General features: G+C 40.5%; 1 protein-coding gene and 1 long non-coding RNA gene across 2 annotated transcripts; both read right to left on the bottom strand.

Moving 5' to 3' along the window:
• Window positions 1-996: 996 nt before the first annotated feature.
• Window positions 997-1,910, bottom strand: LOC137197590 (uncharacterized). The gene is made up of 2 exons (XR_010931466.1): window positions 1,667-1,910; window positions 997-1,197 (listed from the first exon to the last, which is right to left on the bottom strand). It is a non-coding gene; the product is annotated as an uncharacterized lncRNA (long non-coding RNA).
• Window positions 1,911-6,026: 4,116 nt separating this feature from the next.
• Window positions 6,027-27,186, bottom strand: ncapd3 (non-SMC condensin II complex, subunit D3). Its single transcript, XM_067609277.1, has 35 exons — window positions 27,077-27,186; window positions 25,493-25,665; window positions 25,106-25,268; window positions 24,615-24,781; window positions 24,267-24,437; window positions 24,117-24,178; window positions 23,938-24,025; window positions 23,704-23,837; window positions 22,832-22,904; window positions 22,488-22,613; window positions 21,365-21,617; window positions 21,097-21,135; window positions 19,726-19,818; window positions 19,493-19,566; window positions 19,201-19,335; window positions 18,878-19,098; window positions 17,725-17,916; window positions 17,524-17,621; window positions 17,328-17,437; window positions 16,386-16,493; window positions 15,783-15,897; window positions 14,781-14,876; window positions 14,295-14,533; window positions 13,055-13,134; window positions 12,824-12,961; window positions 12,473-12,606; window positions 12,127-12,335; window positions 11,899-12,009; window positions 11,440-11,607; window positions 10,516-10,628; window positions 9,701-9,768; window positions 9,533-9,580; window positions 6,976-7,032; window positions 6,800-6,851; window positions 6,027-6,271 (listed from the first exon to the last, which is right to left on the bottom strand). The coding sequence occupies exons 1-35, from the start codon at window positions 27,135-27,137 to the stop codon at window positions 6,205-6,207; spliced, it is 4,236 nt and encodes a 1,411-aa protein (XP_067465378.1). The 5' UTR covers window positions 27,138-27,186; the 3' UTR covers window positions 6,027-6,204.
• Between the last annotated feature and the right edge of the window lie 406 nt (window positions 27,187-27,592).

Raw genomic sequence — 27,592 nt, 5'->3', positions numbered from 1 at the left:
GAAAAAGGAGTAGGTGAAATGGGCAAGCATGACTGAAATACTGTATACTTGTTTACTGAGCATATACTAAGTCAGGGTAATATTGATTTTGTGCACCCTCTGCTGACCATTTAACAAAGTAACACTATCTCTGGAACATGCATATCACTGTGCAAAGTAATGTGTTGTGTGTTCAGTAGGGATGTGCATCTGTATTACTGAAACCGATGCAAGATGCATCTCGATGCATTGCCAACAAACTAGTACATTAAAGACACACATGAAGCAACTGCCAATGCATGCAGTGCAATACATGATTTGATTCGACACAATGTGATTCAGAGAATTTGACTTTATTTCTTAAGTATACAGTAAATCATAAATTAACTAAAAAAGTGCAATTTTTATTTACATATTTGTTTCTCTAGTACTGCAACCCAGTAAGCATCTCATTTATTCAGTTTCTTTTTGACCTCTGAAAAAACACTTGGACCTTTCAAAAACAGGCCTTTTCACAAGTCCTTTGTAGTGTAGTGTTCTCTGGTGTTCTCTGTCTCCAATTTACATGCATATGCCCGTTGACCCAAACAATTACTGTCAAAATATTTTAACAATCCACTTACTCTGACATTCAGAACAATAATTTTAGATTGTGAGATCCACCTGGAATGTTTTGGCAGCGTACCACTGGGGAACCCAGGAGGAGTTTTAAGAAAAGTTGTGATGTAAGTTAGCTTTTGTTTGTGAGAGCTGTTCAGCAGTTGGTGGTCAGAGCTAGCTTGACTTTTAGCTCATCTGTCTTCTCAAAGTGTTTTTCACTGCGTTTAGTGACAGTAGCTCTCGATGGCATTACATACTGGGGCTTGAGGTATGAATATAAATAATACTACGAATATAAGGCAACCCTGATTATAAGACAACTGCCCATTTCCAACAGCTGTTTTTGGAAAAATGACGTTACTTTTTGAATATAACTTACATAGTAGAGTTAAATACTCATACACTCTCCTGCCAGGCTCTTGGAAGTGGTCAAAAATTATTTATTTAATAAATTAGCAGTTATATCTATTTCATCATCTATTTGGCAACTTGACATATTCCGACATATTCCACTACATTGTACTTGGCTGTGGCGCACATTGTAGTTCCTCTCCTCTGCAGTCTGTGGGTTGGGGAAAGGGGTCAACTGCCACCACTTGAGTGGATATCCACTGTCACCTGCAAAGTCAGTAAATGGATTAGGCACTGCAGTATTTGGAGTTTAATACATTAATCATCTGTGCCTAGAAGCCAGCAATCATGCACAGCTCCAGCCTTGAGTCTGCGCCCAACACTGCTGTGTCTCAATGAGTCATGGGTTGACCCAGGCCATCGAGTCACTATATTTGTTAGTAACATGTCTGCATCACATAAAATTTGGACATTGTGGGAATGAAAATGCTTTCTATTAATGAAAGCAAATTCATTCTCACTTGGCACCCTTACAGCAACATGTGTGCAGTCAATAGTATCGATTACATTAGGGAAACCGGACATTGCTACAAATTGCACTTTTTTATTTGCCTGTTCACCCACCATGTAAGGAAACTTTATGTACATATGCGACAAACCAATTATACCTCCTAACATGTCTGGCATAACATGGCTAAAGATTGGCTAAGATATCCCTGACCTGTCAGCCAATTACCTCTGGAAAGTGCCAGTTGCTAGAAATCCCAGTGTCATCAGGACTTGAAGGACTGACACGGTGTGCTTTCTGCAGGTGCTTCTCTTTAACACTGGGCCCAATAGAGCACAGAGATCCAAGAGAACAGGTCATGTAAATCGGAACTGGCTCATAAGCCACTCATCATCATTGGCCAGCATATCTTGCTGGTCTCTGAAAATTCACTCTCTCCAAAGTCTTCCATTTGCCACATCCTGCAACAGTGCCAAATCAGCCATTGTGCATCATTATGCATTGTGATTGCATGCCTTTTTAGACCCACCCATTTGATTGAATCTGAAAAGCCACAGGTGTGGGAATTACCCTGATTGTAATTGATAATGAAAGGGCCATTATCTCATTAACAGTTCTGTACAACAAACATGTGATAATTATAATAAGAAACTTTATTTGTATATCACCTTTCAAAACAGATAAAATAAGATAGAACTAACTAAAAGCCATACAAAATTAGCTCATTATAAAACACAATATGACATGATAATGTATGCACCTATGCACTCATATCTACCCGATCGAGGCATCGAAAACGGTATCAGTGTAAATGTACTTTGTTTTACTGTTCACCTTATTATGTATGAGAATATATTTCACAACATGCAGGTATTGTGTACTAACAACAGAACATATTTGAGGGATTCTTTTGCAATAACAGATACTGTAGCAAACTGCTATCACTACCATCCAGCCTGTCACAGACACCCCCCACTCATAAACCAACCCCTTCATTCACCTACCATTAAAAGTGGTGATGTGGTGACGATGCTGAAAGTCCAAAATGGCACAAAGCATGAAGAACCCTGTCTGAGCAGAAAATGGGCTGTTGTCATCTGTCTTTCTTGTTTTCTTGTCTAAAGTCCATGTTGCACACAAGTCTGTGTTGCTTTCTTGCTGAAACCACCGGGCAATTAATTCCTGGGAGTTATTCGGACCTTGGAGCAGCTGTGGATAATCTCCTTCTGATGTGACAAAATGCACAGACTAGACTTGACTGGACTCACATAACTCGGTAAAATCCGTGAGTAATATGGTAAAATCTGTGAGAAATATATTTTGATTTTCCTTATTTGTTATTTTACTTTATTGGTTTATCGTTATACATTAACAGGGTCAGGCAGGATGTTGTTTGGACCATTTTAGAAAGTAAAGCTGATATGTGATTTCACTTTAGTTAACGGTACAGTTCTGTTGTAATGTGTCACAAATTACACTCTAAGAAAGTCTAATAAGAGTCTAACAGTGGGAAATAAAGATGCAATGTCCTGGCAGCTTCCATATGTGGTGGGGAATGCTCCCTTAGTGCAAGTGAATAGTGTCACGTGCAGTGTCAGTGAACACAGCCCCAGGCTTGACTCCTCCTCTAACCAATCCACTAATCAGGCCAAGATTATATAAAACACATGTGCCCTGGTCAGAGGTATGTAGGCTATTTGATTGATAGAAAGTAGCTGTATTTATAGATGGCTAACTTGAACCATTGTTTTAGCTTCCTTGCTAGTGCCTCCAGTCAGTCTTCCTGCTTATAGACTTCTCAATACCATGGTGGTAAGAAGGGCCCGCACCAAACTTGAATTAATTTGCCAACGCAGGTGGAGAACAATATTAATCATATGTTTCTTTTGTAGGTCTTCACCTGCCCATCCTTTAGTGTTGCCATTGTGTCATATTCTAAACATTGTAGTAGGGTAGAACCAACTGGCATCTGTATTTTGTTTAACCTTGTTAGTAGTTCTCTTTATTTCTTTAGTTTAGTGGTGCTGAGGGCCAGTCTACTGGAGGAGGTCCCTTCACTGTTTGCTGTGATTCAAAGCACCGGGATACACAAGTGGTTCACCCATTGCTGTGTGAGTGAGTTTAGGTTGTGGTGAGTTTAAGGTAGCACTCCTAGACACACCTCTGCGTAGTCTGCCACCCCATTTAACAGCCTCAGTCCATTCAGGTTTTTGTCTTTTTGAAAATATTAGTAACACTCTTATATTTAATGGTAAAAGATTTTAATTATATTAAATAGTTTTGTAATAAATATTTTTACAACTTCATATTGTCTTTTAATCACTAATTTGTCTTTCAGCAACCATTTTCCAGTTTTCTTATTTGACAATAAAAATACTTTTGTTTTGAATCACGTCTCTGTCCCCTCAATAGAGTCTGTGTGCCTTGTCTAATTGTGAACTGAAGGTTATTGGTAACTGGTAATACCCATTTCTCCGTTGTACATATCTCCCGGGGTGCAATTCCCCAAGTGGTGTAGTTGGTTTCCTATCATACATAGTCCTCCCAACCCTCACACTGCCACACATAGACTAAAGTTACTAGGGTCGGATAGTTAATCTATAGATTCGTGTACATGGACACGAATTTTCCAATTTTTTTTTAATGACACTCAGCACAACTTTCAAATGTATTTCAATGGGAATATTTTTCGTGTCTGCACCACTTTTTTTCTTTCAGCCGAGTCTTGGGAGCACAGAAGCTGTATTTTTTTCTCTCATTTGTTGTTGATTTTTAACCATAACCGCTACATTACTCAACATTTGATCACAAGATTTTATCCTTGTTTTTACTCTGAGCAGACCAGATGACCTGTTGCGCGGAAGTAGCCCATTTTCCTTACCATGTTAAGGTTTGTGGTAATCACTTTTATAGACAACAAAGAGTACAGGGCCCAGCACAGATGCCAGTGGAACTGTAGGTCACTGTGTCCAGTCTGTAACTCTGTCATCTATGCAAAATAATTTGAATTCTGCCAGTCGTCTCTTATGTGGAACTGTATCAAAAGCTTTTTGGAAGTCCATATATATGCAATTGACTGTCTTCTATCCAAAGCTGCTGACCACTTATCAAGAACCCTGAGAAACTGAAGTGTAACTGATCTTCCAGATAAAAATCCATATTGCTTATTACTAAAAAGTCTGTTTGACTTCATATGGTCAACAATATATATGTCCTAATTAGATTTTCCATTATCTTACCTACAAGATATTAGCCTAACTGGCCTTTAGTTTCCTGCTATTGATTTGTTTCCTTTTTTGAAAATTGCACTGATTTGTGCCTCTTTCCATTCACAGGGTTGATTCTTCTAATGATTGATTATACAATACTGTTAGACGTTCAACAATCACACAAGCCAATCTGTTTAGAATTAGGATGTATTGCATCTGGCCCTGGTGATTTATAGATGTTAATATTCTGAAAAAAGCAGTATTGTATCCTCTGTAGTCCTTATTAAACTTTCTATTTGCTGGATTTCCAATATTGGCAGTTCAGGTACTGTGTGTCCCCTTCAGGTTCAGTCACAAACACACTGCTGAAGTATTCTCACAATATGTATGCATTTTCAATATCTTTGTCTTTTTTGGGGGGAGTTAGTATTATTCTGAGTGGTACATAAGTCTCCCACTGTTGTTTTCATTTTTGTTCTCTTATTTATATAATTCCACATAAACTTTGGTTTCTGTTTAGATTGTCTTGCTAAGTCTTCTTCAGATATCTTTCCTAAAATATTATGTTCCAGTTTAAAAAGCTTTTAAATCCAAAAATATACCCAAAGCGTATGCATTCATCCATACTTTCAAGATTTTTTAAAAACCAAGGATAACGAATGAAGGATAGAGATAGGGTGATGATTGCAAAATGATTTCTGATCCCCAGATTTCAGGTGAGGGACAGCTTCCACTTGGTAAATACATGAGTAAGTGTTTTAACTATTGAAGAAATTATTTCAGTAACCAATGTAAGCCCAGCGCCATCATGACCTGCTGCAGAGTTTTGCAATTTGGATACATCAACGATCTTGCTCTCTGTAGGAGGATCAAAACTCTGAAGGGAAGGATGAAATTTTCAAATAATCAGATGGAGAGCCATCAGTTATTGTACTGACTGAGTTTTGAAATCTACCAACAGATGTAAATTTCAGTAACACCTGGACTCAGAACCAGAGATGTAACCTGATTGTTACACACAGACATCCAAATCCATGCTATGCATTGGATTTCAGGATTAAAGATGATTATGAGATTTATGCTCTTTGTACAAACATTTCTCTATGCAGTGATACTGAAACACAAACTGATGAGGTTTAGTTTTCTCCATATTAATGTACTGTATACACTGCTGTGGAATTTACTGATTTATAATCAATTATTTGCATTGAGCAGTGCTGTCTTTTCACTGAATCTGACTTTCCAAATTTGTAGACCTGGGAAAAAACAAACATACAATAGTAATACCAATTTGCCACAAAAAATAGGAAATTTCCCCAGAGAACAGAGATTTTGTTGACAACATGGTGCCCACCTGCAAGAATCAGGCCACAAAACTATTCTGAAGTCAAGGTCACCTTTATTACCAAAAAGATAAAACACAAACATGAAAGATAAGGATGATAGAACATTAATACATAACAGTACATAGACAGAAATTCATATTTAAGGAGTAGAAAGGGTGATAGTTGTAGTAAAGATAAATAATAGACATGAAGAAATGAAGCTTTATGTCAACTAAACTTTGGTTGACTTCCTCTGACGGAGAGGAGACTGCACATTCCACTGCCTCAGACCAGCCCCCCTGAAACACACATGACACACCTTACACATGGGATATTATACAGCTTTAAATGCAACATAATATTAGAAGCTTCACCATTTAAATTAAATGATATATCGAAGAATAGTAACAGCTCTCCATGAATAAACCAGACTGAAAAAAGGACATCATCATTTCTGTGCTCCACAAACTCAATTCCATTCACCTCCATTGATCTTGGAGAGGAGGCAGGAATGCATCTCTAGAGATAAGTGAGAAAACATTTCCTTTTGAGATTTGGGAGAACCAACACTTTGAAAGACACATTATTTATTGTATTTGAGCATAGTTAATGTTCAAATACTTCTTGAATTGTGTTGGAAACACAAGATCAAACGTGTGGAGGGTTGTGTATGTCTGGTTTAGATTTCTAAAAAGACAAAAAATGTACTTAGATGCCATTATTGGTACTGTACACTCCTTTAGCCCACATGAAAAGGTGCCTGCAAAAGCAGAGCTGGCACTGAAACATGGACTATGTAGAACAATGACAAAAGTGGTGCTACTTACTGCTGCTGGTCAGGTGACTGCACATGAAGAACACTGGTCTCCCTGTCAAGACCTGTGAGTAGACAGAAGACACATTCATCTAAACCTAAACTTCAAACCACCTAAAAGCTAAAGCTAACTTAAAACTTCTCTTCAACACAGAAATTAGGATTGATTTATAATGAGGTTCTTACTACCATGGTCACTGAAGATGGCGCTGACTGCCTCATCAAAAGTTACGTTGACGTTGCAACCTATATCAGAGTGAGAAAGAACATTTGGGAGTGAGGATGGACAATGAAGTTCTTGTCAATGAGGTAACAACACAACAAAATAACAAAGCTTTCACCATACTGCCAAGACTAAGATTCAACTGCAATGTCTGCTAAAAGTCATATAAAATGTAATTACTGTAAGTGATTAACTATGTGAATAAAAAAAGGAAACTGCTGCAGATATTACTGGGGTTAATACATGTTCTTTATTATCTTGACATCTTGGTAGCTGTCTAAGTTGCTGACAGAGTACACCAACTATGGAAAATACTCTTTTTTGATTGGCTGGCTCTAAAGTTCTAAATCAATGCTCTGCCTGTATCACACATACAGCGACTGTACAACACAGAGAAGCAAAAACAGGCTTTACACACTGCTGTTGTTCTGTGGTGAATCAAAAAATAATTTTTACTTGTGTGTGTGTGTACGTGTGTGTGTGTGTGTGTGTGTGTGGGGGAGGGGGGGGGTGTGTGGGTGTGTGATGTTTGCATGTTCTTCCTGTGCCTATGTGGGTTTCCTGAAAGTGCTCTGGTTTCCTCCAAAAACATGCAGTTTAAATTCTGACTCTAAATTGCCTGTAGATGTGAATGTGAGTGTTCATGGTTGTCTGTCACTGTGTGTCAGCCCTGTGATTGACTGGTGACTGTCCAGGGTGCCCAATGTCAGCTGGGATAGGTCGCCCCCTGCAACCCTCTAGTGCAGTGGTTTCCAACTGGTGGGTCATGGTTCACTTTCATTGTGAGTGGGTTGTGAACACTTTGGTCAAACTTTAAAACAAATTAAAAAAACAAATAAACAAAAACAACCTTACTTTGAAATCTAGTGAATGTCTAGAACAGTGCTTGTATTTTAAAACACCACTACCTGCTTCCTAGTTGCAGCTATAGTGAGAAGTAGTAACCTACTGATGTCAGCTTTGTGGATCATGTGACCCTCTCATTGCACATATGTTGACTGTTGTGTCTTTCAGAGACGAGGAAGTTTGCTCCACAACAGCCGAACAAAACTGACACTGAATATTTTCAGCTGGTTTTACTGACACAGAACATAAAACAGAAGAAAAAGGTGGATTGCTCCACTGAGTTGCTATTAACCTCATGTCTCTCTGCAGCCTCTCTATTGCACCGTTATCTCTGGGGAAAGCCACCACTGTCCAAGAGGCTACACAGATGCAGGGTTTTTGAGGTGAAACAGACTGAGCAGAGTCATTTTCTTCACCCCACTAGAGATGGTTTAAGTTGTTTAATGCTGCAGTGTGTGTTGGTCAGCTGGGCGTGTTTGTTACTGCTAGAGTTCGCTGCTCCTGGCTGATGGCGTATAAAGTTTTAATAATATACTTCATGTTCATCTCCCAAAGGTTATTATTGAATCGTTAAATCAACATAAAAAAGCGCCCAAACGCTTGACTTTCTTGAAGATGAACAAGATAACTCTAGTGTGCGCGCTGGTTCTGCCTTTTTTGATCCGTCAACGTAACGTTATTAATTAACATTTAGAAAATCGATTCCTGACATTTGTGAATCGAAGCACAATCGTAAGAGATAAGAATCACAATTCTTATGTGTATTGATTTTTTTCACCCACCCCTACTGGTCAGTGTTTGGACCAGGTCTAAGGGAAAATATGGATCCTGAGGCTAGACCAGTTGGAACCACTGCTATAGAAGATAAGTAGCTGTAGCTCATCCATTCATGTAGCTCATGAATGGATGAATGTTTTGTGTAAGGATTAAACAAACATCATGTTAAAGGAATAGTCAGACATTTTGGAAAATAGGCTTCTTGCTGAGAGTTAGGTGATAAGATTGCTACCAGTCTCATATCTGTGTAGTAAATATGAGGGTACCTCCGGCAGCCGCTTGACACGAACACTTAACAAGGGCAAACATCTAGCCTGCTATTCAGCTAGCTAGCCTGAACAGCAGAGCCCTTCTCCATACACATGTACTGGCTTGGCTTGACTCGGTTTGACTCAGTGCGTCAGCCCAGCGTGACAGGGCTGGGCTGGGCAGGCTACCCGCTTGAAGGTGTGTCTTTAACTGATGACACGCTTGTCTTGAGTCGATGACGTTTAAAAGCAGCGCCCTCTTTAGTGCTGTTTACCCAAGCCCCCAGGAAGTGTGCCGGGCTGTGACTAGTGGTCAAAGGAGAGGCTGTGAAACGGTGGATAAAATTTTTTGAGCATCACAACCACTCTCAAATGACTCGTTTCACTATCAGAATTTGATTAATTTGTTTGGAACATTTGGAAAGTCTAGAAGGGCCATACAATTGAATCATCCTCATTCAAGTTAGCTGGGGGCTAAACCAGAAGTTAGCCGGCTCCTGAATGATGACAAAGTCCATCTGACGTCACCACTCCCTGCTTGGAGGCGGGTCAGGTGTGCTTTGATTCGACTCCCAAGATGGTTCATCAATGGAAAAAGGCCACAGGTGTTAGGATGTGTTGTAGAGGTTTAAACAGTGCTGTGGGCTCATACCTTTAGGTGTGCTGATAGCTCTGTCATTCACAGCTCCTTTAGGCATCACTGGAAACAAAGTCACACGACATGAATACACACAACTCCAAACTAAAGCTCACTGCACTCAGTGGAAGTTCAGCTGAGTTTTCTTAAACATGTAAAGTTTAAATCTTAAGTGCGTCGTACCTGTTCTTTCCATAGCGATTGACTTTGACTTGGTGTGTTCTTCCAGCCTGGATCTGGTGTGTACATGCCTGCAACCACACAGACACACACACACACACATAAAGAGTCGTGTTTCCATCATTTAGAGGACATTACATCAACCACCTGTGGAATACCTGGTACACACACACACACACACACACACACGAGTTCCTTTTTTCTGATCCATTATTGTTGATTATTTATTTTATTCACCTTTTAGCACTAGCCCAGTATTTTAGCATGCTTTTACTTCAAATCATGTGTACTGTACAAAACTGTACAGTACACTTTCCACAGCGTAATAAAGTTAATTTGCCTCCTATCCTACTGTTAACAGTGTTTTAAGCTTTTGAACAATTTATTTTCCAATCCTTCTGAACAGCATGAAAATCCTTTTGCAGGCTAAAACTTTGATTTAGGTAGTCCATCACAGTGAACATCACCTCTGCTTATCTTTTAAAGTTATGTTATTGTTGTGTGATAATAGAGTTGTAAGTGGACATTGCTTTGAATACTACACAATAATGCACCAACAATCAAAGCAGACATAATGTTCACTGGGATAGATAACCTAACTCAAGCAAATTTCAGATCTCAAATTTAGTGACTTCCCCTGCTCAGTCCAAGCGAAACTGAAGACAAACTGCACTTGCATACAATGCTGGTGTCTGATTCTGGACTCATGAAGTCTGTGTTCTTTGAGCATCATATAATCAGAGGTTGTTTATCAAAGAAAAACAACAGTGCGCAGTGTGAGTCACATGTGTTGGTCAGCGCCTGTGATGTAAACCTACCTGTCAGTGAGTGTCCATCTGGCAGACAGGGAACGTGGACGTGGCGGCTGTGGAGTGGCAAAGATAAATGGAGCGAGGGGCCTGGACTTGACAGGAGAACCTGGGACTGAACCCTGCTGAGACCAGAATCACCATTATACCTTCAGAGACACTGGACCGCACTTGTTAATGTAAGAACAGTACAACTTTTATTTAAAAATTGTAATCAAGTCAAACCGTAAATATCAATTAAAATTTGAATGCAGTATTTAAAAAACAAACAAACAGCATAGTATTTGCAAAAACTTGTTTTCCACGTATTCATCCACATCATCATTCTAAAATCAACTAAAATATTGTGGAACAACTGAGTGCAAATTAAGTATATGGAACTATCAAATTAAAGGACCAGTGTGTAGGATTTGGTGACATCAAGTGGTGAGGCTGCAGATTGCAACCAACTGAAAACCCTTCCTGTCCCCTTGCAAGTGTGTGGCCGCAAAACTTGCGAAAAACCCTTTCTAGGGCCAGTGTTTGGTTTGTCCGTTCTATGCTACTGTAGAAACATGGCGATGCAACATGGCGGCCTCCGTGGAAGAGGACACGCTCCCTATGTAGATATAAAGGGCTCATTTTAAGGTAATGAAAATACAACGATTCTTATTTTCAGGTGATTTTACACTAATTAAAAACACTCTTATGAATATTATATTCCAATTCTGCCAAAAGTCCGTTCCACTAGATGCCACTAAATCTTACACACGGCACCTTTAAAAGGTTATTGAATATTGTTATTGAATAGTGGCAATTGCAAGATATAATCCAAAACCAAGAAAACTGCACCAGCTTATATTATTAGTAATGCAGGGATTGCAGTTTACTTTTAAATTGCACTATGATGTGTAACACTATTAGAGTTCTGTTGTGTATGTTTTGTGTTCCAACCTGTGTAGTGGGAGTTTTGGCGTCTCCTGCCAGGCTGCAGTTGTCCATCTGCTCCTCCATCTCTCTTTCCTTCTCAGCTGTCTTCAGAGCAAACTCCACCTCAGCCGCCAGCTGCTCGTCTCCGCAGAAAAACTCCTTCACCTCGTTGCTGTACTCCTGCATCGTCACCTGATGGTAACAGCAGCCTTGTGTCACAGAGAGGATGGGTCTAGCCTCAAAAGAGCCTCTTAATCAATGGCCATCTACTATTGTAGATCCAAGATCCACACTTGTTGCTGTTGCACATCTTGAATGTTAAATATAATAGCATTCAATAAATTTTGCCTTATAATATTTGATCTTTTAATGCTTATGTTTGATCTATGTACATGGTTTTGTTTTTATGATAGTGTATGTCATCATGCTGCACACCAGTTCCCCTCACAGCAATGGAATGAATATGCAGAGAGGTGGTGTCACCTGGAGGTAGGCCATGAGGTCTCTCAGGACTGGTGAGTGTTTCTGCTCTAGCAGGCTCTTCAGGCTGATGATGAGAGGAACAGTGTTCTCTATGAAGGCCTTCTTCTGGACCTGTGAATCAAAGCAGGAAATTGATTTTATGTTATTTAATAGCTGGAACTTTCTAACAGGAAACTATCACCAAATTTGTATTGTAACTGCTGTCTGATGTTGACTCCACCCTCTCACCTGTGACACCACCTTCTTCTGTGCAGCCTGCAGGACAGCTTTGGCCATGGTGGCCATGTTCTCCTCCTCTGGTTCCTCCCCTGAGGCACCTCCAGCTGGAGCAGATATGGCCTGCAGCTTCATCTCCTTCAGACTCAAGATGTTGAAGGTCTCTGACAAAATTTCAGCACCATCTGCATCCAGCGGCAGCTCCTTATCTGCAAAGCATGCTGGAATAGGAAAAGAACAGAGGTTGCAAGTAATTTTTTCAAGTTAATACTGCTCAAGACCCAAACTGGTGCTTCCTAACAGTCCAGAATTCACAGAGAATCCTTTCTAGCTGTAATATTTGTGACCGACTGCTCACCCAAGACAGTCTGGTTGATCTTGATGGTGATGTTGAAGCGCTGGGCGTCAGTGAAGTGTTCCAGGAGAAAGCGGTAAATCCGAAAACGCCTCTCACGGTGCTGGGCTCCTTTTAGGGAAAACCGAACCTTTTCTCTACATAGATTTAAGTATAAAAAAATCTATGAATGAACAAACAAAAACTCAAAATAAATATTACAAATAGTCCAATGTATGGTTACGGGATACAAACTGTTTCACTTATCTGCCCAGTTAAAAACAATATGAATACACAGGTGAGTTTAAAGTCTTCTAAGACAACTAAAGTCGGAGCTGAACTGGAAGACTGAAGTTGTATCTCCCGACATCCTACCTCTCACTTTGAGGGAACTTGTTGTAGGACTTGTGCTTGCTGTAGGAGTTGAAGTGGAAGATGCACTCGATGAAGTGCTGGCTGAACATTTCTGGGTTCTTCTTCAGCAGCAGGTGGAACAGGCAGTATTCACACAGACTGGGGTAGGAAACAGGATGTGCTTAGGTTTGATATTATGGTACATTTCTTAACTTAGAGATAATCTCTCCATGTATGCACTGCGTGATTTACCTGGCGATGGCAGGCACTGGGTCGACGAGTGCCACCATGAAGCGGAAGAAGAGGGAACCCTTCCATTTCACAAATTCCTCCTAGAAAAAAAGAACAAAGTCAATTAAAGTAGACAATGAAAACACACCCCGCTGAGAAACCAGAGAACAGCCTAGTAGCATGAAGGGGGAAGGCAGCGTCCATCAGTTGTTACAGGAATCTGTTTTGGACTGCTGTAAACCACTTAGTTTGCCTTTGTTGGCCTCAACCTTTCCTTTGTTAAAGGACATATTCTGCACATTTAGAGGTCTATATTTATATTCTGGGGCTCTGCTGGAATATTGTTGCATGATTTACAGTTAAAAACTCCTTATGTATTGTATACTGGCCCTATATACCTCAGTTCAGCCTCTGTTTGAAACAGGCCATTTTATAGCTCCTGTCTCTTTAAGGCCCCCCCTCTCGATGAGCCCACCCTGTTCTGAATGGCCAGCTTCAAGAAGCTTCCTCTGGCTCTGGAGGCTACGTAAACAAACTATAGTCAGGGCTTGAAATAAATGAAAAATGTAAAATTGCCCTCGGAATTGACATGACAGGGCCTTTTAAATGTCCTCGTAAAATAAACAGTCAAACAAAAACTCAATACATTTTGCAAATGTAACGGGTGTGCTGGAGCTACAGCTTCAACTGACTGCACACCCATAAAGTTCTGTTTTATCTGTGTTGTGTTCCGCTGCACTGCTGAAGCAAGGACATGGACCACAAGCTGTCACACTGGCTGCTTCTTTATTGTGAGGCTGCAGGATGATGGCAAATATCTGTACAAACTAGCAACAAAGAGAAAATAAAACTCCTGCATGGTTCGCTGCCACACACACACACACACACACACACACATGTTGTCAGTCCCTTCTCTCAATTCAGACTAACACTTTATACGTAAGTAAAACAACCCATGTTAACGGCTAACACTCAAAAACAATCATAATATTATCTCAAAAAAATTATTACAGGCTTCCTTAAAAAGGGGTGCATACAAGTGTACATCACCTCTACTGACAGGAGAGCCTTGCTGTTATTTGAGGCAGGATATTCACTTAGTTAGAGGCAGACATGTTCTGCCTATGACAGGAAAAGCTGTTATTTCGATTTGAAAATATCAGCCATGTTCTTTTTTTTTTTTTATTAAACTACAATAAACACTTTTTCACTCATTTTCAAGACCACTCTATTGCCTAGTAACGTGTAGAGCAGTTCCCACCTGGAGTAGGTTGGTCAGCATGATGAGAGTCTGCTCCCTGATGACGCCTTCGGTGTCTCGCAGACAGGCGGAGATGTTGGGGATGTAGTGATCCACTATGTTGGTGTATCGAACACACAGATCACACATGATCACCACCACGTTGTTGCGTACGGCGACCTCCGTGCCGACCTCCAGCTCCCTGGCGAACACTGGCAGGTACTTCTGGACTAGTTCCTCATGCTGCAAACACAGTTTACCTGACCCAGACAGACACAAAGGGAGAGGAAACATGAAGCTCATGATAACTAACTGCAGTGTTGAGAGAAGCCACATGCTTCCTCTGATACAGTCCTGTCACAAGCCTTTTAGTCTCACTTCTTTTGGACAACAGAAATTTGTAGAGCAATAACATTATCACAATTGAATTTCACTGAAAACCCAACAAATCCATTAGTAAGACAGAGACAGAGGAGCCAGACACAGACTGGCAGGAGGACAGTTTACCTAGAGTGATGACTCCATGTGCTCTGACTCTGGTAGGCAGAGAGTTTGCTTTGAACTGGGACAGAGGCAGCGAAGCCGGCAGCTCCTTCTGGCAGTCTGTCAGTGACAACAGAAAAGACCAATAATCGATCAATATCAGGTTTTTCCTACTAGAACTAGGGTTGCTCAAAAAGAAAGAGGTGGAGTTTAATATTTATATGAGTATTTTTAAGCTTCATCAAATTGGATTTGACTTTCTAAGATATTTTTGTGCCCGTTTCAATTTTTAATACCAATTAGACTTAAAAAAGAAAGAAACTCTGGACCAGTTAGAATACTATCTGTATTTAACAGCTACAGACCTTCAAAACTGAATTTAAGAAAGTAATCACTGCAAGACACTAATCACTAGTGATACTTTAAAGGGGAATTCCACCAGTAAACACATCAAAGTGTGTTTACAGGTGCTGCAGAGTACTGCATATGTGAAAAGGTTGTATAAAGTCTTGTGGATCCAGAGGGAGCTGTGTGAAATCTGATAGACTTCCACAGGATTTGCAAACACCTGCCTCTATGACACATACATTATCTGCAGTGAAAGGACTCCACTAGGGCAGCAACTGACAGCTATTGTCATTATTGATTAATCTGCAGATTATTTTCTCTGTTTTGTCTATAACATGTCCGTTATAATTTCTTGGAGCTCATGGCAATGTCTTGTATTCTCTGATCAACAGTCAAAATCTAAAATTTTGAAAAGCTTCAAAATCCTCACATTTGAGAAGATGAAACCAGCATTTTTTTTGCATTTTTGCTTTAAAAAAATGACTAAAACAAATATTTAGTCATCAAAATTAACTGCCTATTAATTTTCGACTACACAATTAATGGACTAATCGGTCTTTACCCTCTCAGGGAAGAATGTAGCATGCTCAATCAAACAAGCACAGTGGAAAGTTATATCAGATCCTGTAGATTTGAATGCAGTGTCTCTGTTTTTAGATGTCCATCCTCTCCTACTACCTGTGAGTTTGTCAGAATGTGTGGTGAGGACAGATTCCACCAGCAGGACCGTCCTCTTGCCCACCCTGGCAGGACAGTGGAGTGAAGCCACACCCAGAGTGTGGAGGTGTTTTACCTGGAAGACAGAACATTTTCAGTTCTATCAGAACCTCTGCAGGTACTGACCTGGGATAGTGCAGCACCTGGGGCTGTGATTTTGACAAATAGAGTAGTGTGACTGCTGGCACATACTGAGCACTAAGCAGTTGCTTAACTAGCTCACTACTAGTTCACACTGCTTAATGACACACAGGCAGCAATCTGGTTGGTTATTTGAACATCAGTCAAAAAATCCAGTATAAGACATCAGCCAACGATGTGACCCAGACTGTATTCTGAAAGCCTGGCTTTAAGAGTTGCTTGCCCCAAACACAGAGAGGTCAGGGTCAGAGAAACACATGGTTATGGGAAATTTGTCTGTCAAAACCACAACAGTAGTTGTCAGTGAGAAATAAAAATACAAAGAAAAACTCTTTTAGACTGGTGTTTATTGAAGAACAACGACAGGTTGGAATTGGAAAGCTGATTTGACCTGCATAGTAAAGATAATAGAGTAGTTCTCACCATCAGCTCCTCATTGAGGTTTTGGGTTCCGTTTTCACTCAGCAGGATGCTGGCTAAATGTGCCTCACACACCGACACCAGCTCACCACAGTGCTGGTTCAGAAAAGCCTGAGGAAGACAAAACACATTCTACTGTAACACAACAGAAAGTGTTGAGGATTAGGGCTCAGTTATGTGATTTGAAGATGTTAACATTGCTTAGTCCTACTGTTAATTCTTAGATATTGGAGTCTCTCGAGTATGTGTGAGTTTTTGTTTTGTCATTCATGATGCAGTGTGAAGGTTTTTTGGTCTCATTCCTCATTTGTAGCCTATTGAAACTCCAAACTTACTATCTGGCATTTGGTTTCTTGTTGGGTTGAACTGAAGCTGATCCGTAGTGTTTTCAGTTCAAAAGCTCATCTGTCTCAAACATACAGGTTATGACTGTGAGATTTCTCTGTGTGCCATGTCTGTGCGTCACCATAGAAACCAAAGCCATGTGGCTTTCAATTTTATTTAAATCTTAAAATGCCCGAACCATCCTGGTGTTTGGACTTCAGTGAAAAGATTTTTAGTTGTTATTCAATTCCCTTACTAACTCAAATGCTTTGGACAGTACACAATAGTATCATATGTACACTATGGAAGAATTGCATTTCTAAAACAAAGTTTCTGCACCTTTAAACCTGCATTAGCTGATTTTTTGGCCACTTGGGGGCAGTGGAACAACACTGACATACAGTTTAATCAACCTTTAAGTTGATACGTTGAACAGTAATAATAAGTATTCATGAGAATGAAAAATATGTATAAATAAGAACAAGCATGATAAATTCAAGTACCGAAGTCGGAGGCAACTATTAATATCTTGAGTCTGCATTTTTAACTATAAAACTATACACGAAAGAAGACTTTATTATTACATCAGCAGTTGTAAAGTGAGAAGGCAAAATCTCTGACCTGAGTCTGTTTGATGTCTTCGCTGCTGCCGAGTTGATAAAGAGTCTCTACTGCAGCACTGATCATCTCCAGAGACAAAGTAAAAGTCTTCAACCAAGACATCAGATCATCTGGGGACAGAGAGAGGAAGATTAAAGCAGGCGGTTCCAGAGTGAACCTGTGAATTTTCTCATCATCCAATCCTGTCATTACTCACTAACTATCCTGTTCTTGGTATCGTCGTTCAGATGAGCAGCAATGTCTCCCATCACACACAGGATATGACAGCAGGTTGTCACGTTTACATCCTTTGAACTGAGAGAATAAAAAAAAAAAAAACTTGGTTTCTCTGGATTTTTAGCTGAACATTAAACAAGGGCTGAATGTAAGTGCTGTAAATAAATATTGCCAGTCTCACCTGACCATGCTATCCCAGGCGTCCAGGATCTTGCCGTAAGGCATTCTGGGGGATGAAGCGACAACCTTGGAGAGCAGCAGCCAGGCCCCCGCAGCGTGATCAGCCTCCGTGTGTGAGATCAGGTTGGTGATGAACGTTTGTGTGAACTTGTTTTTTTTGGACCAGATGGTGAAGGCCCGGCTGAAATATCGGCTGGAGAACCGGGAAAACAATATCAGCAACAGCAGAGGTGTGGTGTAAAGATAGTTAAGAAATGACTGCTGATACCTGATATTTATTGCTAACATTCAGGATTATGTTTCATATTTCAAGCTAAATACAATAATGAAAGTTAGTTGTGGGATAATTAATCGATTATTGATTAATTGCAGTTAATTATTTAACCTATTGAAAAATAAGTCAATGCAGAAGACGAGGGATGTGTGGTGCAGCTGTCAAAAAATGTAGATCTCTTGTAGTACCTGCTTGCACCACAAGGGGGAGCCTCTTACTGTTTAATGAGATGAGTTACCAGTGTGTTTGCTGACCAACAGTAAGGGCTGAACAAATTGATAAGTCATCCGCTCTGTTCACTGTAGCAGTCGTGTTCATGAACTCTGCAGCATAGAGTTGTTGTGTGGTGGCTGTCTAGTTTATCTAGCTATCTGAGGCTCATGCTAATGCTAAACTAGCATCTTCAACAGAAGTAGCAAGCAGCTGTGAATGCAGGCTGAGCATCAGACAGCAGAGAGCACCTGCTGTAGCTGCGGTGCTAACAGCTCATCTAATGTTGAAGGCTGCAATGTTTGTTTTAATTATTAGATGTCTACACATTTAGTTTGATCTAATTAAATCTAATCTAAGTTTTCTAATAAAGCTGGAAGAATTGATTATTGGTTAATGTTTTCTTATTTTATTGATTAGTTGAGTCATTTCGTGTTATTTAATTTATAATTCAGGTAACTTGATGTTTAAATTATGTACTTTGATTTTGTGTCAAACATCGGTCACATCAGTACTTAAAAACAGTTTTATTATGTAAAAACATCCACTTCATAAATTCATTAATTGCCTATTGCTTATTAACATGGCTGACTATCAATTAAGGAAATTGCTTTAAATTTTCATTTTTGAAGTTTGAAACACAAACTGGACTAAATGTAGTTGGTCCAACCTGAGGCTCTGGCACTCGTTGCAGAGCAGGCCCAGCAGGTCCCAGGTCAGCCTCTGACCGGCATCCAGGTGGCGGCCGGCGGAGTACAGTTTGACTTGGCTGAGCAAAACCTCGTCGAGAGCCTCCAGGGCCTTCTCCTGAACCGAGTTCTCAGTGTCCACCACAGCTGGCACCACACCCTGCAGCCACGCCTTCTGCACCACACTGCACTCTGGTTTAGCCTGGTGGTGGAAGTAAAACATATACAATTTGACTTTGAAACTTTTACTGATGTTTATTGTCAGTGTTTCTGAGTTTTCTGTGTTCTGCTGGTTGAGACTCACAGTAAGCAGCTCTCCCACACACTGCAGCGCTTTCTTCTTCACAGACACAGCAGGGTCTCTGCAGCGCTCAGACAGCACAGCCAGGTTCTCCCAGCTCATGGGGATCACATCATGCTTCAGGAGACCGTTCAAGGCCTGAGGAGAGACAGCAGAGCGCAGAGGTTAAAGGTCATCTGTGCATCTCTTTGTTCACCACATGCACACTGCACAACATACATAATGTACAGTGAATGATCTTTCATTCCACGTATCACCCTTTTGATTTGAAACATGAAGCCGTCTGATAAAGTACCTGCAGTGAGGATTTCCTCACGTTAGTCTTGGGGTCTTGTACGCGCCGCAGGAGAAGAGCCAGGTTCTCTTTTGCTGCATTGAAGATATAAGATAATGACTTAAATCTCCTTAAGTTCATCTCAAACATTGAGTGTATAAATCTACATAAAAAGTACAATGTGTAAACAGTACTTTCACATCTCTTCAATTTACAAAATGCTGCCAAATACCTGTTGCATGTGAATGACTCACCATCACAGCTTGAGCTGTCAGTGCTGCTGATCTCCACAGTCCTGAACGGTAGGGTGCGGTAGGTTTTCTGAGTCTGCTGCGAGCTGAGACTTCCTGAAGCACACAGTCACATCTATCAAACACCACAACTTCAAACAACATGGACTATAATGAACCAAACGTGGGTATCAAACTTCAAAGAGCTAGCACTGAATGCTTGGTTTTAGGCCTTGTTTACTTACCTTAAGCAATGTCATATCTCAAATTTAACCACTAGTGGTATCTGTCCACACAGTTAGTTTTGGTTTTATTTAGTGAGGTTTTGCTGCTGAAACTGCTGGTGGCAGCACTGTTGCAACCACCATCTCTTCTTAATGACAGTTTTAAGAATAATACTGGTTTATTACAACTTGGGTATAATTTTCAGAGTTTTGGCCATCATTTCTATTGGCTAGAACATGATACTCCCCAGATTTATTACCTGGAATCTGACAGGTAAAAAAACAAGAGCAATCAGACAGGTCGTAAACAAACTTATGTACTTTCTAGAAGTACATGAACTTTGGGTGCAGGGTTTGCAGGTATGACTCACTGATTGGACACATTGGACAGTGCAGCTGCTTCAACTTGTGTACCACTTCATTCACAAAACAAGGAAGTACTGTAGTATCAATTTAAGACAAGGGGAGGACATCTCTCTCTTTGTTAACATTAAAAGTAAAGTAAGGAATTGTTGTCGGCTTCCTGATTCATTTTAAAAAAGGGCGAGAGATAGTGCCAAGGAGCTGAGAGCATGAGTGAGAGAGAATGTGGCTGTGTTTGGAATGGCATACTAACGTAGTATTCATACTAAGTATGACATGGATTTTATGTACGCAAGAAATGCCCGCATGTATACTTGATTAGCAAGAATTTCTGAGTATGCAGTGTGAGCGGACATATTCAACTGCCCCAAAATGCATTGCATCTCTTTAGACTGCGCAATCGCTGAGATTTTGATCCAGGTTAAAAGCTGTTAAAATGTCACTTTATTAAGTTTTAATATTTTTTCAGGCAAGAAAGTAACCAATTCCCAATATGTAATCAGTTTATCCAAATAACACCTGTTTGGAAATTTGCTGCAACAATTTCAAAGATGTGAGGGACTGCTGGCCATCAGTCACATGACACGCAGTCACATGACTGTCTTGTTTGAGTATACTTCAGTGTTTATGGCATACTTATTTGTTTATTTAGTAGGCAGTATGCAGTATATACTGATAGAGCATGTAGGCAGTACGTTGTTTGTGATTTCAAACAGAGAGAGAGAGTGATGATGGTCAAGCAAGCTAGAGAATAAAAGAGAGGGAGCAGCAGTAGCGTGAACAAAGCCAGTGAGACAAAGGACTGTACCTTCTGTGGTTTCACCCTCCAACATGGTCTGGGTTCCAGCTAAACACAGAGTAGAGAGGTTACTTTAGCTGTGATGTATTCAAGGAGTTTTTATGTGATTCTTTAATAAACCCATTTCTTCTCAATCTGACTTTTATTTCAGTTAATGATTTCCTTCAGTTCCCAGAGAGCCTTTAATGAGCCCTCGAAAATAAAATGTTGTGAACATGTGATGGAGAGAGAGAGAGTGTGTGTGTGTGTGTGTGTGTGTGTGTGTGTGTTTTCTCACTGGCGGAGAAGAGGTTGTGGACGGCTCGGGTGGCGTTGAATGAAGGCAGCTCCAGACACTGGGCCAGACAGGCGAGCGCGTGGCCTTGGACGGTGGGTGAATGGTCCATCCGCCGAGCAAACAGCAGACTCTGGATCAGGAACTTGTGTGGCAGGAAGCGGGCGAGCTCTGGGTCCTCACATTCCTCCGTCCTCCTCTCTGGCTGCTCCAGTAAAACCATCACCACATCCACAGAGAATAGCCGGCACACCATCTACAGAACCGGTCCACCATATTATTGGCTGAATTTTAACATTTGCCTATTAGATGAAAGAAGGACTGTTGCTAATCAAGCTTAGCTTGTATCATATGTTTGGGCATATATACAAAATTAACCAACATACAGTGTTTGAAATACATCTTTTAAATAATTAAAGAAATGATATGGATTTTGCCTTCAGAATAAAAGTAATTAACACATTTCTTTTTGAATGCACAATATGTCATTTCTACCACGAGGGGTCTCTCAATCAAAACAATAACAAAAGACGGAGTTTGATGATAATGTGAAGTAGTGTGGGATCATGGATTGTTAAACAACCAGCTTCTCCCAAACAGAACAAACAGACCCGGTGATTAAAACCAGTAAAAACAGTGAATAAAGTGGGTTCACGTTAAAAATGAGTGTTTCTCTGACAGTGTTCGGTGGACACAGGGCTTAAGGAGGGTCAACTTGTTTCTCTGACAACTTAAGATCCAGACATCCAATGACTAAAATCCTTCATCCGGTTAAAAGATATGCTTAAAAATGACCAAGATCTACAAAGTTTATCGTAAAAATGTGGCTTAAAACTGAATAAAAGTCAATTTATTGCCAGTTTCTGGCGGACAACGCACAAGATGATTATGGCGTATACTCTTTGGTGTAGGGATATGACGCCGTTGACAGGCAACCAAATGAAACAGACCGTTGGATTTCTCTTGGTTTGAAAATTGATGGAAACATTTGGGATAATGTAAGAGCAAAACAAAATACATAACATAGGTCTAGTCATTTTTAGACATTTTAATGCGGAATAGTTATATATAATAGTTTTGAACAAGAGTGTGTGTGAGTGTTGCTGTAATTTCTGGAAGGTGTTACCTTTGAGTGTCTGGAGAAGTTAAACAGCCACTTGACAAAGCAGGCATAGTCTGTACTTGCCATCTGAGACGTCAGCATGCCCACAGCCTGGGCTCCATGAGTTCGAAACTCATTTTTCTCCACCATCTAAAAACATCCACAGCAGACGCATTACATCACAGCAATACATCAGCTAAAAAACACTGGAACAACAAACGATTCTACCAATACGATCATCTGTAAACATGTTGGGATGTGCCTTCATAACTACAACACAAACAGTTGAAATGGGCGCTCTGCACTATTTTTATCTTGACAGGGCGACTGCAGAGCAGAGGTGGGTCAGCATGTGCTGGAGAATTCACCTGGAAGCAGATATGCTGCAGGAGGATTTGTAGGAAAGGCAGCGCCAGCTCCTTCAGCTCATCCACAATGTGACTGTAATCACAAACACACATCATGTTAGAGGTGAATGATCGGTTGATTGAAAGAAAAGAACATGGCTTTGATAAATTTGATAAAATTGACAACTGAGTAAAAATGCCAAACATTCTGTTGCTGTTGCATGAAACAAGCAACCTGAACACATCACCTTGTGCTCTGGGAAAACGCGACGGCCATTTTTCACTATTTTCTTTTTTTTAAGACTAAATGTCAAATCAAAACAATTATCAATAGATTGTTCAATAATAAATATAATTATATAATTGTTAGTTGCAGTCCTAGATCATTTGCAAAGTGATGTATTGTTCATGTGTGCAGTTAAATTTTAAATAATATCACAATTCTGAACTAGCAGGAGAAATCCTAATGTGAAATGCTTCCTCCAACCTTTAGACTCCACCAACAGAGAAGAAGAAAAGAAGGAATGGTTGATAACCTGGAATACTTCATGTCATCATTTTATTCTTATGACTTGACAGCTGGATTGTAAGATGTAATTGTCCCAATTGGTTATAAGAAGTTAATTCTTCGTATTAACTCAAGACATTTGTGGCTATTTTATAACTTTAAAGGATAATGATGACACCTGATTCAATTCTATTCACAGATGAAGACCATGAGATGCACTCCAAAGCTCTGTAAGAAGCTAGTAAGTGAACCTTAGGTTGAGATTATATTGATGAACTACAACTCCCAAAGTGGAGAATGAGCACTCAAATCTCTATACACCATCTTAAGATTTAGAAAAATAATTCTACTAGTTGGTTTGACATTTGATCAAAGCACTGTTTACCAAACGAAATGGATGGCCTGGTCACGGGTAGCGAGGATGGCTTGGCTGGGTACGAGGAGGGTGGGTTTCCCTCTGTTGCCTTTATTCATCATCAGGATCACGTAGAGAAGCCGGTGGAAAACCCTCCGCAGGGACTAGACAACAGATACATCGGTTTAAATTCAGACATTGCTACTAGCCTGCTGTGGAGCAGGATTGTTCATTGCTGCACTTAGTGAGAGGTTTGGAAAGTACTTCTTTCTGGTCTCCGTGTTTTGGTGAGTAGAGTAGCTGCAGACCGTAGAAAGCCATCTCAGGAATGCTCTTCAGCTTAGTGATTTCCCTGTGCAGAAACAAGACAACCTTCAGCTCTCCTGCCTCCTGGAGACATTTTCAAAAACACAGAGAAAAAAACAAAAACAACTTCAACTCACTGTCCAGCAGCAAAGGTCAGCTCTCCAATGGCCGGCTCAAAGTAAAGCAGCTTACTGAAGATCTGCAGAGAAAAACAAACAGGTCAGATATGAAGACAGAGTCCTGCAGTGAGGTATAAAGTGGCTGTGATGATGGTAGTCAGTAAGTACTTGGGTGCAGTTGCTGGCACTCTGTGGTGTTTTTTTAAGGGGAAATGTCTGCAGGAGTCTGAGGATGCTTTGAACCAGGAGAACCACAGCATCTCTGATCTTCATCAGGTCCTGACCAGAGAAATGAAGTTCCTCTTCCTCATCCTCCTCCTCTTCCTCATCTACTTCCATCTGAGGGTAACAGACACAGGTACCATCATTACTAGCCATCCTGACTAATGCTGCCACACGGCTAACCTTTATCAAGAAAGCTTTCAAGCCAAGCAAGTGAAGTTACATTTCCTGAGTTAAAGAAGTAAATGGATCATATCCTATGATATTCTTGTGAGTCGAGGTGATTTCTGATACCTCTGGGGTGTCTTTTCGGTGTGGTTTGGAGCGTTTGCCCTCTGCCTGAGAACTCTTCAGGTTGTCCTTCTTGCGTTTCTTTCCAGAGTCCTGAGGCCAGCAGTGAGAGGTCATGTCCAAACACGTGTCCAACAAAACCTCATGGAGGACCTTGTTAGCAATGCTTCCTGGAGGCAACATACACATATACAGTATTACTGCATTATTTTCACACACTGACACGCACACGCACACGCACACACACACACAGTACTGTAGCTTTTGAAAGTCATTTACTTCATTTATTTATTTTGCTGTATGTATTATTTGAGCTCTTTATCTGTTTCCTACTTGATTAGACTGTTTCTTTTCCTGCTGTAACATGTGACTTTACCCTCTAGGGATCAATAAAGTCTTACCTCAGCAATATTTAAACATTTGAGACATTTGACTGAAACAGTGAGCAGACTTCTCTCCGTGTATGTTCCCCAGATTTCCCAGCACATTCTTACCGGGGATTCCCAGCAGCAGCAGGTAGAGCGAGGCTGCGTGCAGGCTGCTCACCCTCTGCCGGACATTGGCCGCTTTGGCTTTCCCTGCCAGGACAAAGAAAGACAGCGTGGCTACCAGAGACTTGACCGACATCCCGTTCTCCACCAGCAGTGCCCAGATACTCTGCAGTGCAACATGGGAAACAGTCATGGATTACTGCTGCTACCAAAAATGATGAATATGCAAATAACAGCTGGACACCAGATGTATCTTACTTCACTCTAAGTTGTACACTGGACCACGAATGGCCATGCTAAACTACATATATAGCCATTGAAATAAATCAGTCCTCTCTGCAATTTCATTTTTTCCCTGCAGCAGGAGAGCAGAGTGTGGATCAGTTTTACCTGTGAAGCTTCATCCCTGCCTGTAGATTGTTGTTGTTCTTCAGCATGAGCCAGTAAACATTGATACAGGTTTCTGAAGGCCTTGTCTCCAGCAGCCGTGAGCTCTTCCTTTATGGGGTCATCCAGTGGCTTGCTCTCTGTGAATTCCACATCCCACACTGCATCCACCCAGGCTGGAAATCACAACACAGTTGTTAGATCATTTTAAGTGATCTGAAGTCACACTGACAGGCTGTTTTCAGTTTTCTTCATAAGAGCAATACTGATTGTGCCTTTTAAATAACCCTGTTGTGTGGAGCTGTAGGGAGAGCTGCATACGCTTAAGAATCAGCAGTTTGGTGATGGCCGTTTCAGAGGTTGAACAGGGATTAGAGCAAGAAAATATTTGTGCACCTGAAAAGTTGTCCAGGAGGAAATGTGTACAATGAATTGAATTAAGTACTATATGAATTTAAAACTGCTCTTTGCCTGAAATCTGGCATGGTGCCTGAGAACTTTAAGCCCTGCTTGTAAATAGGGCTGCAACTAACAATTATACCTTTTAAACAGTCATTCACAACTTCAGTCTAAACCCATCAGATTTGGTATCAGACATTTAAGAGGCTACTAAAATAGAAAAAGTGGCTGATGAAAATACAATGCCCTGTCAACTCTGTATCAACTGCCACACTTACATCATAGTAGTTTTAATCCGTTTTTATAGGATGTAATAATATTAAATGAACAGCCCTTGATGACAACAAATTACACTCTCTTCCCCTTTCATTGATAATAAAAGAGTGAGTTGTATGCATTGTGCTAAACACATTTTGATAGTATTCAACGGGCAGAAGATCCTGTTTGTCCCAGAGGGACTGGGATTTGACAGCAATGTTTTGAAGCGACCCACTGGACTAATGTCGAGCAGCTGATCACCCAGACGTGACATCATCAATTACGTCGACTGTATTTGTATTGCTTATAATTCATATTCAGTGTACACATGTGTATGTGTACGTACAGCTACTCCTAATATTTGACTTAGTGTAAGATTGAAAAGTAACGTTATGTGGAGATCCTGGCGCCAAAGTCCCTTTATGAACCTGTCAATTTAACGTTGCCTCGGTTAAGCTTCGTGACTTTTTGGTACAAGTAGGCTATTACACATTTGAGCGTATTTTACCGACGTCCACTCTTCAGTTGTACGAAGAGCTACCTGATTAAAATAAACTCTAATAAAATAAAATACATTTCATCGATCGGTTGGCGTTTCTTCTCAGACTGAAAGGTCAGCCCTCTGAGGAGACAGTTCAGTTGTTTGCCGAATTTTCCACCGGCTCCCAACGGTTTAGGTATGAGGTCTGATGTTTCGTTATACGAGTGGCTTTGCTTCCAAACCCGGTGGCATTAGCTAATATACGACATATGTGAATGGGATTGAGAATGTTGTTCTTCCTGTACACATGAATACGGCATATTACCCGATAAATACGTTAGGGTATCTTCTCTATCTTCCCTATCTTCTCTTCTTATCCGAGCCAGGCGGCCTCAAATTTAAACCTACAATTCAATATAACGGAATACGCACAAAATACACAATTTTACCTTCAGGAATTTCATGTAACTTCAAAAACTGCAGCGCAGGAATCAACTCCATCTTGTTCATGTTTTGAAACAGCGCGCCGAAACTACAGACCTTTACACATGCGCAGTAAAGCGTTCTACTTCTTCCTTTTTTCAAATTTCATCACCGCCCCCTCTGGTCTAGAGAGGGAACTAAGCATGGATGTTTTATAATCTACTGCATACCATATATACTGTATCTTATAATACATCCATGGACCTAACCCGCAGTCTGACCTAACCACATTAGCTAACACTAATGAAGTGATACTGCGAATACAGCAGATGCCTCTTCACTGAGGGGATTTTTAATAAATTGTTCTTCAGAAGCCTTCAAGAACATTTACACTTATGAAATCGCCCTTACTAAATAACTGCAGAGCAGAGCAGAACACCTAAAATTTATTAAAATACAAAACAACTGGTAAATAATTGAGTTTGATACTTTCCTGAAGAAGGAACTTCAGGAGACCACTACATTCATATTCCCAACCTCTA

This window comes from Thunnus thynnus, chromosome 14, assembly GCF_963924715.1.
Source record: "Thunnus thynnus chromosome 14, fThuThy2.1, whole genome shotgun sequence".
NCBI lineage: Eukaryota > Metazoa > Chordata > Actinopteri > Scombriformes > Scombridae > Thunnus > Thunnus thynnus.
The sequence above is the reverse complement of the archived record's forward strand: the minus strand, read 5'-3'. Positions and strand labels throughout refer to the sequence as shown.

Excerpts from the sequence above, each read along its gene's own strand:
- ncapd3 (XM_067609277.1), bottom strand. The coding sequence starts at position 27,137 with ATGAACAAGATGGAGTTGATTCCTGCGCTGCAGTTTTTGAAGTTACAT. Across the intron at positions 24,179-24,266 it reads GTGCCAGCAACTGCACCCAA|ATCTTCAGTAAGCTGCTTTA; the intron begins GTACTTACTGAC and ends TTTTCTCTGCAG. Across the intron at positions 10,629-11,439 it reads CCAAAACTCCCACTACACAG|GGTTCAGTCCCAGGTTCTCC; the intron begins GTTGGAACACAA and ends TGGTCTCAGCAG.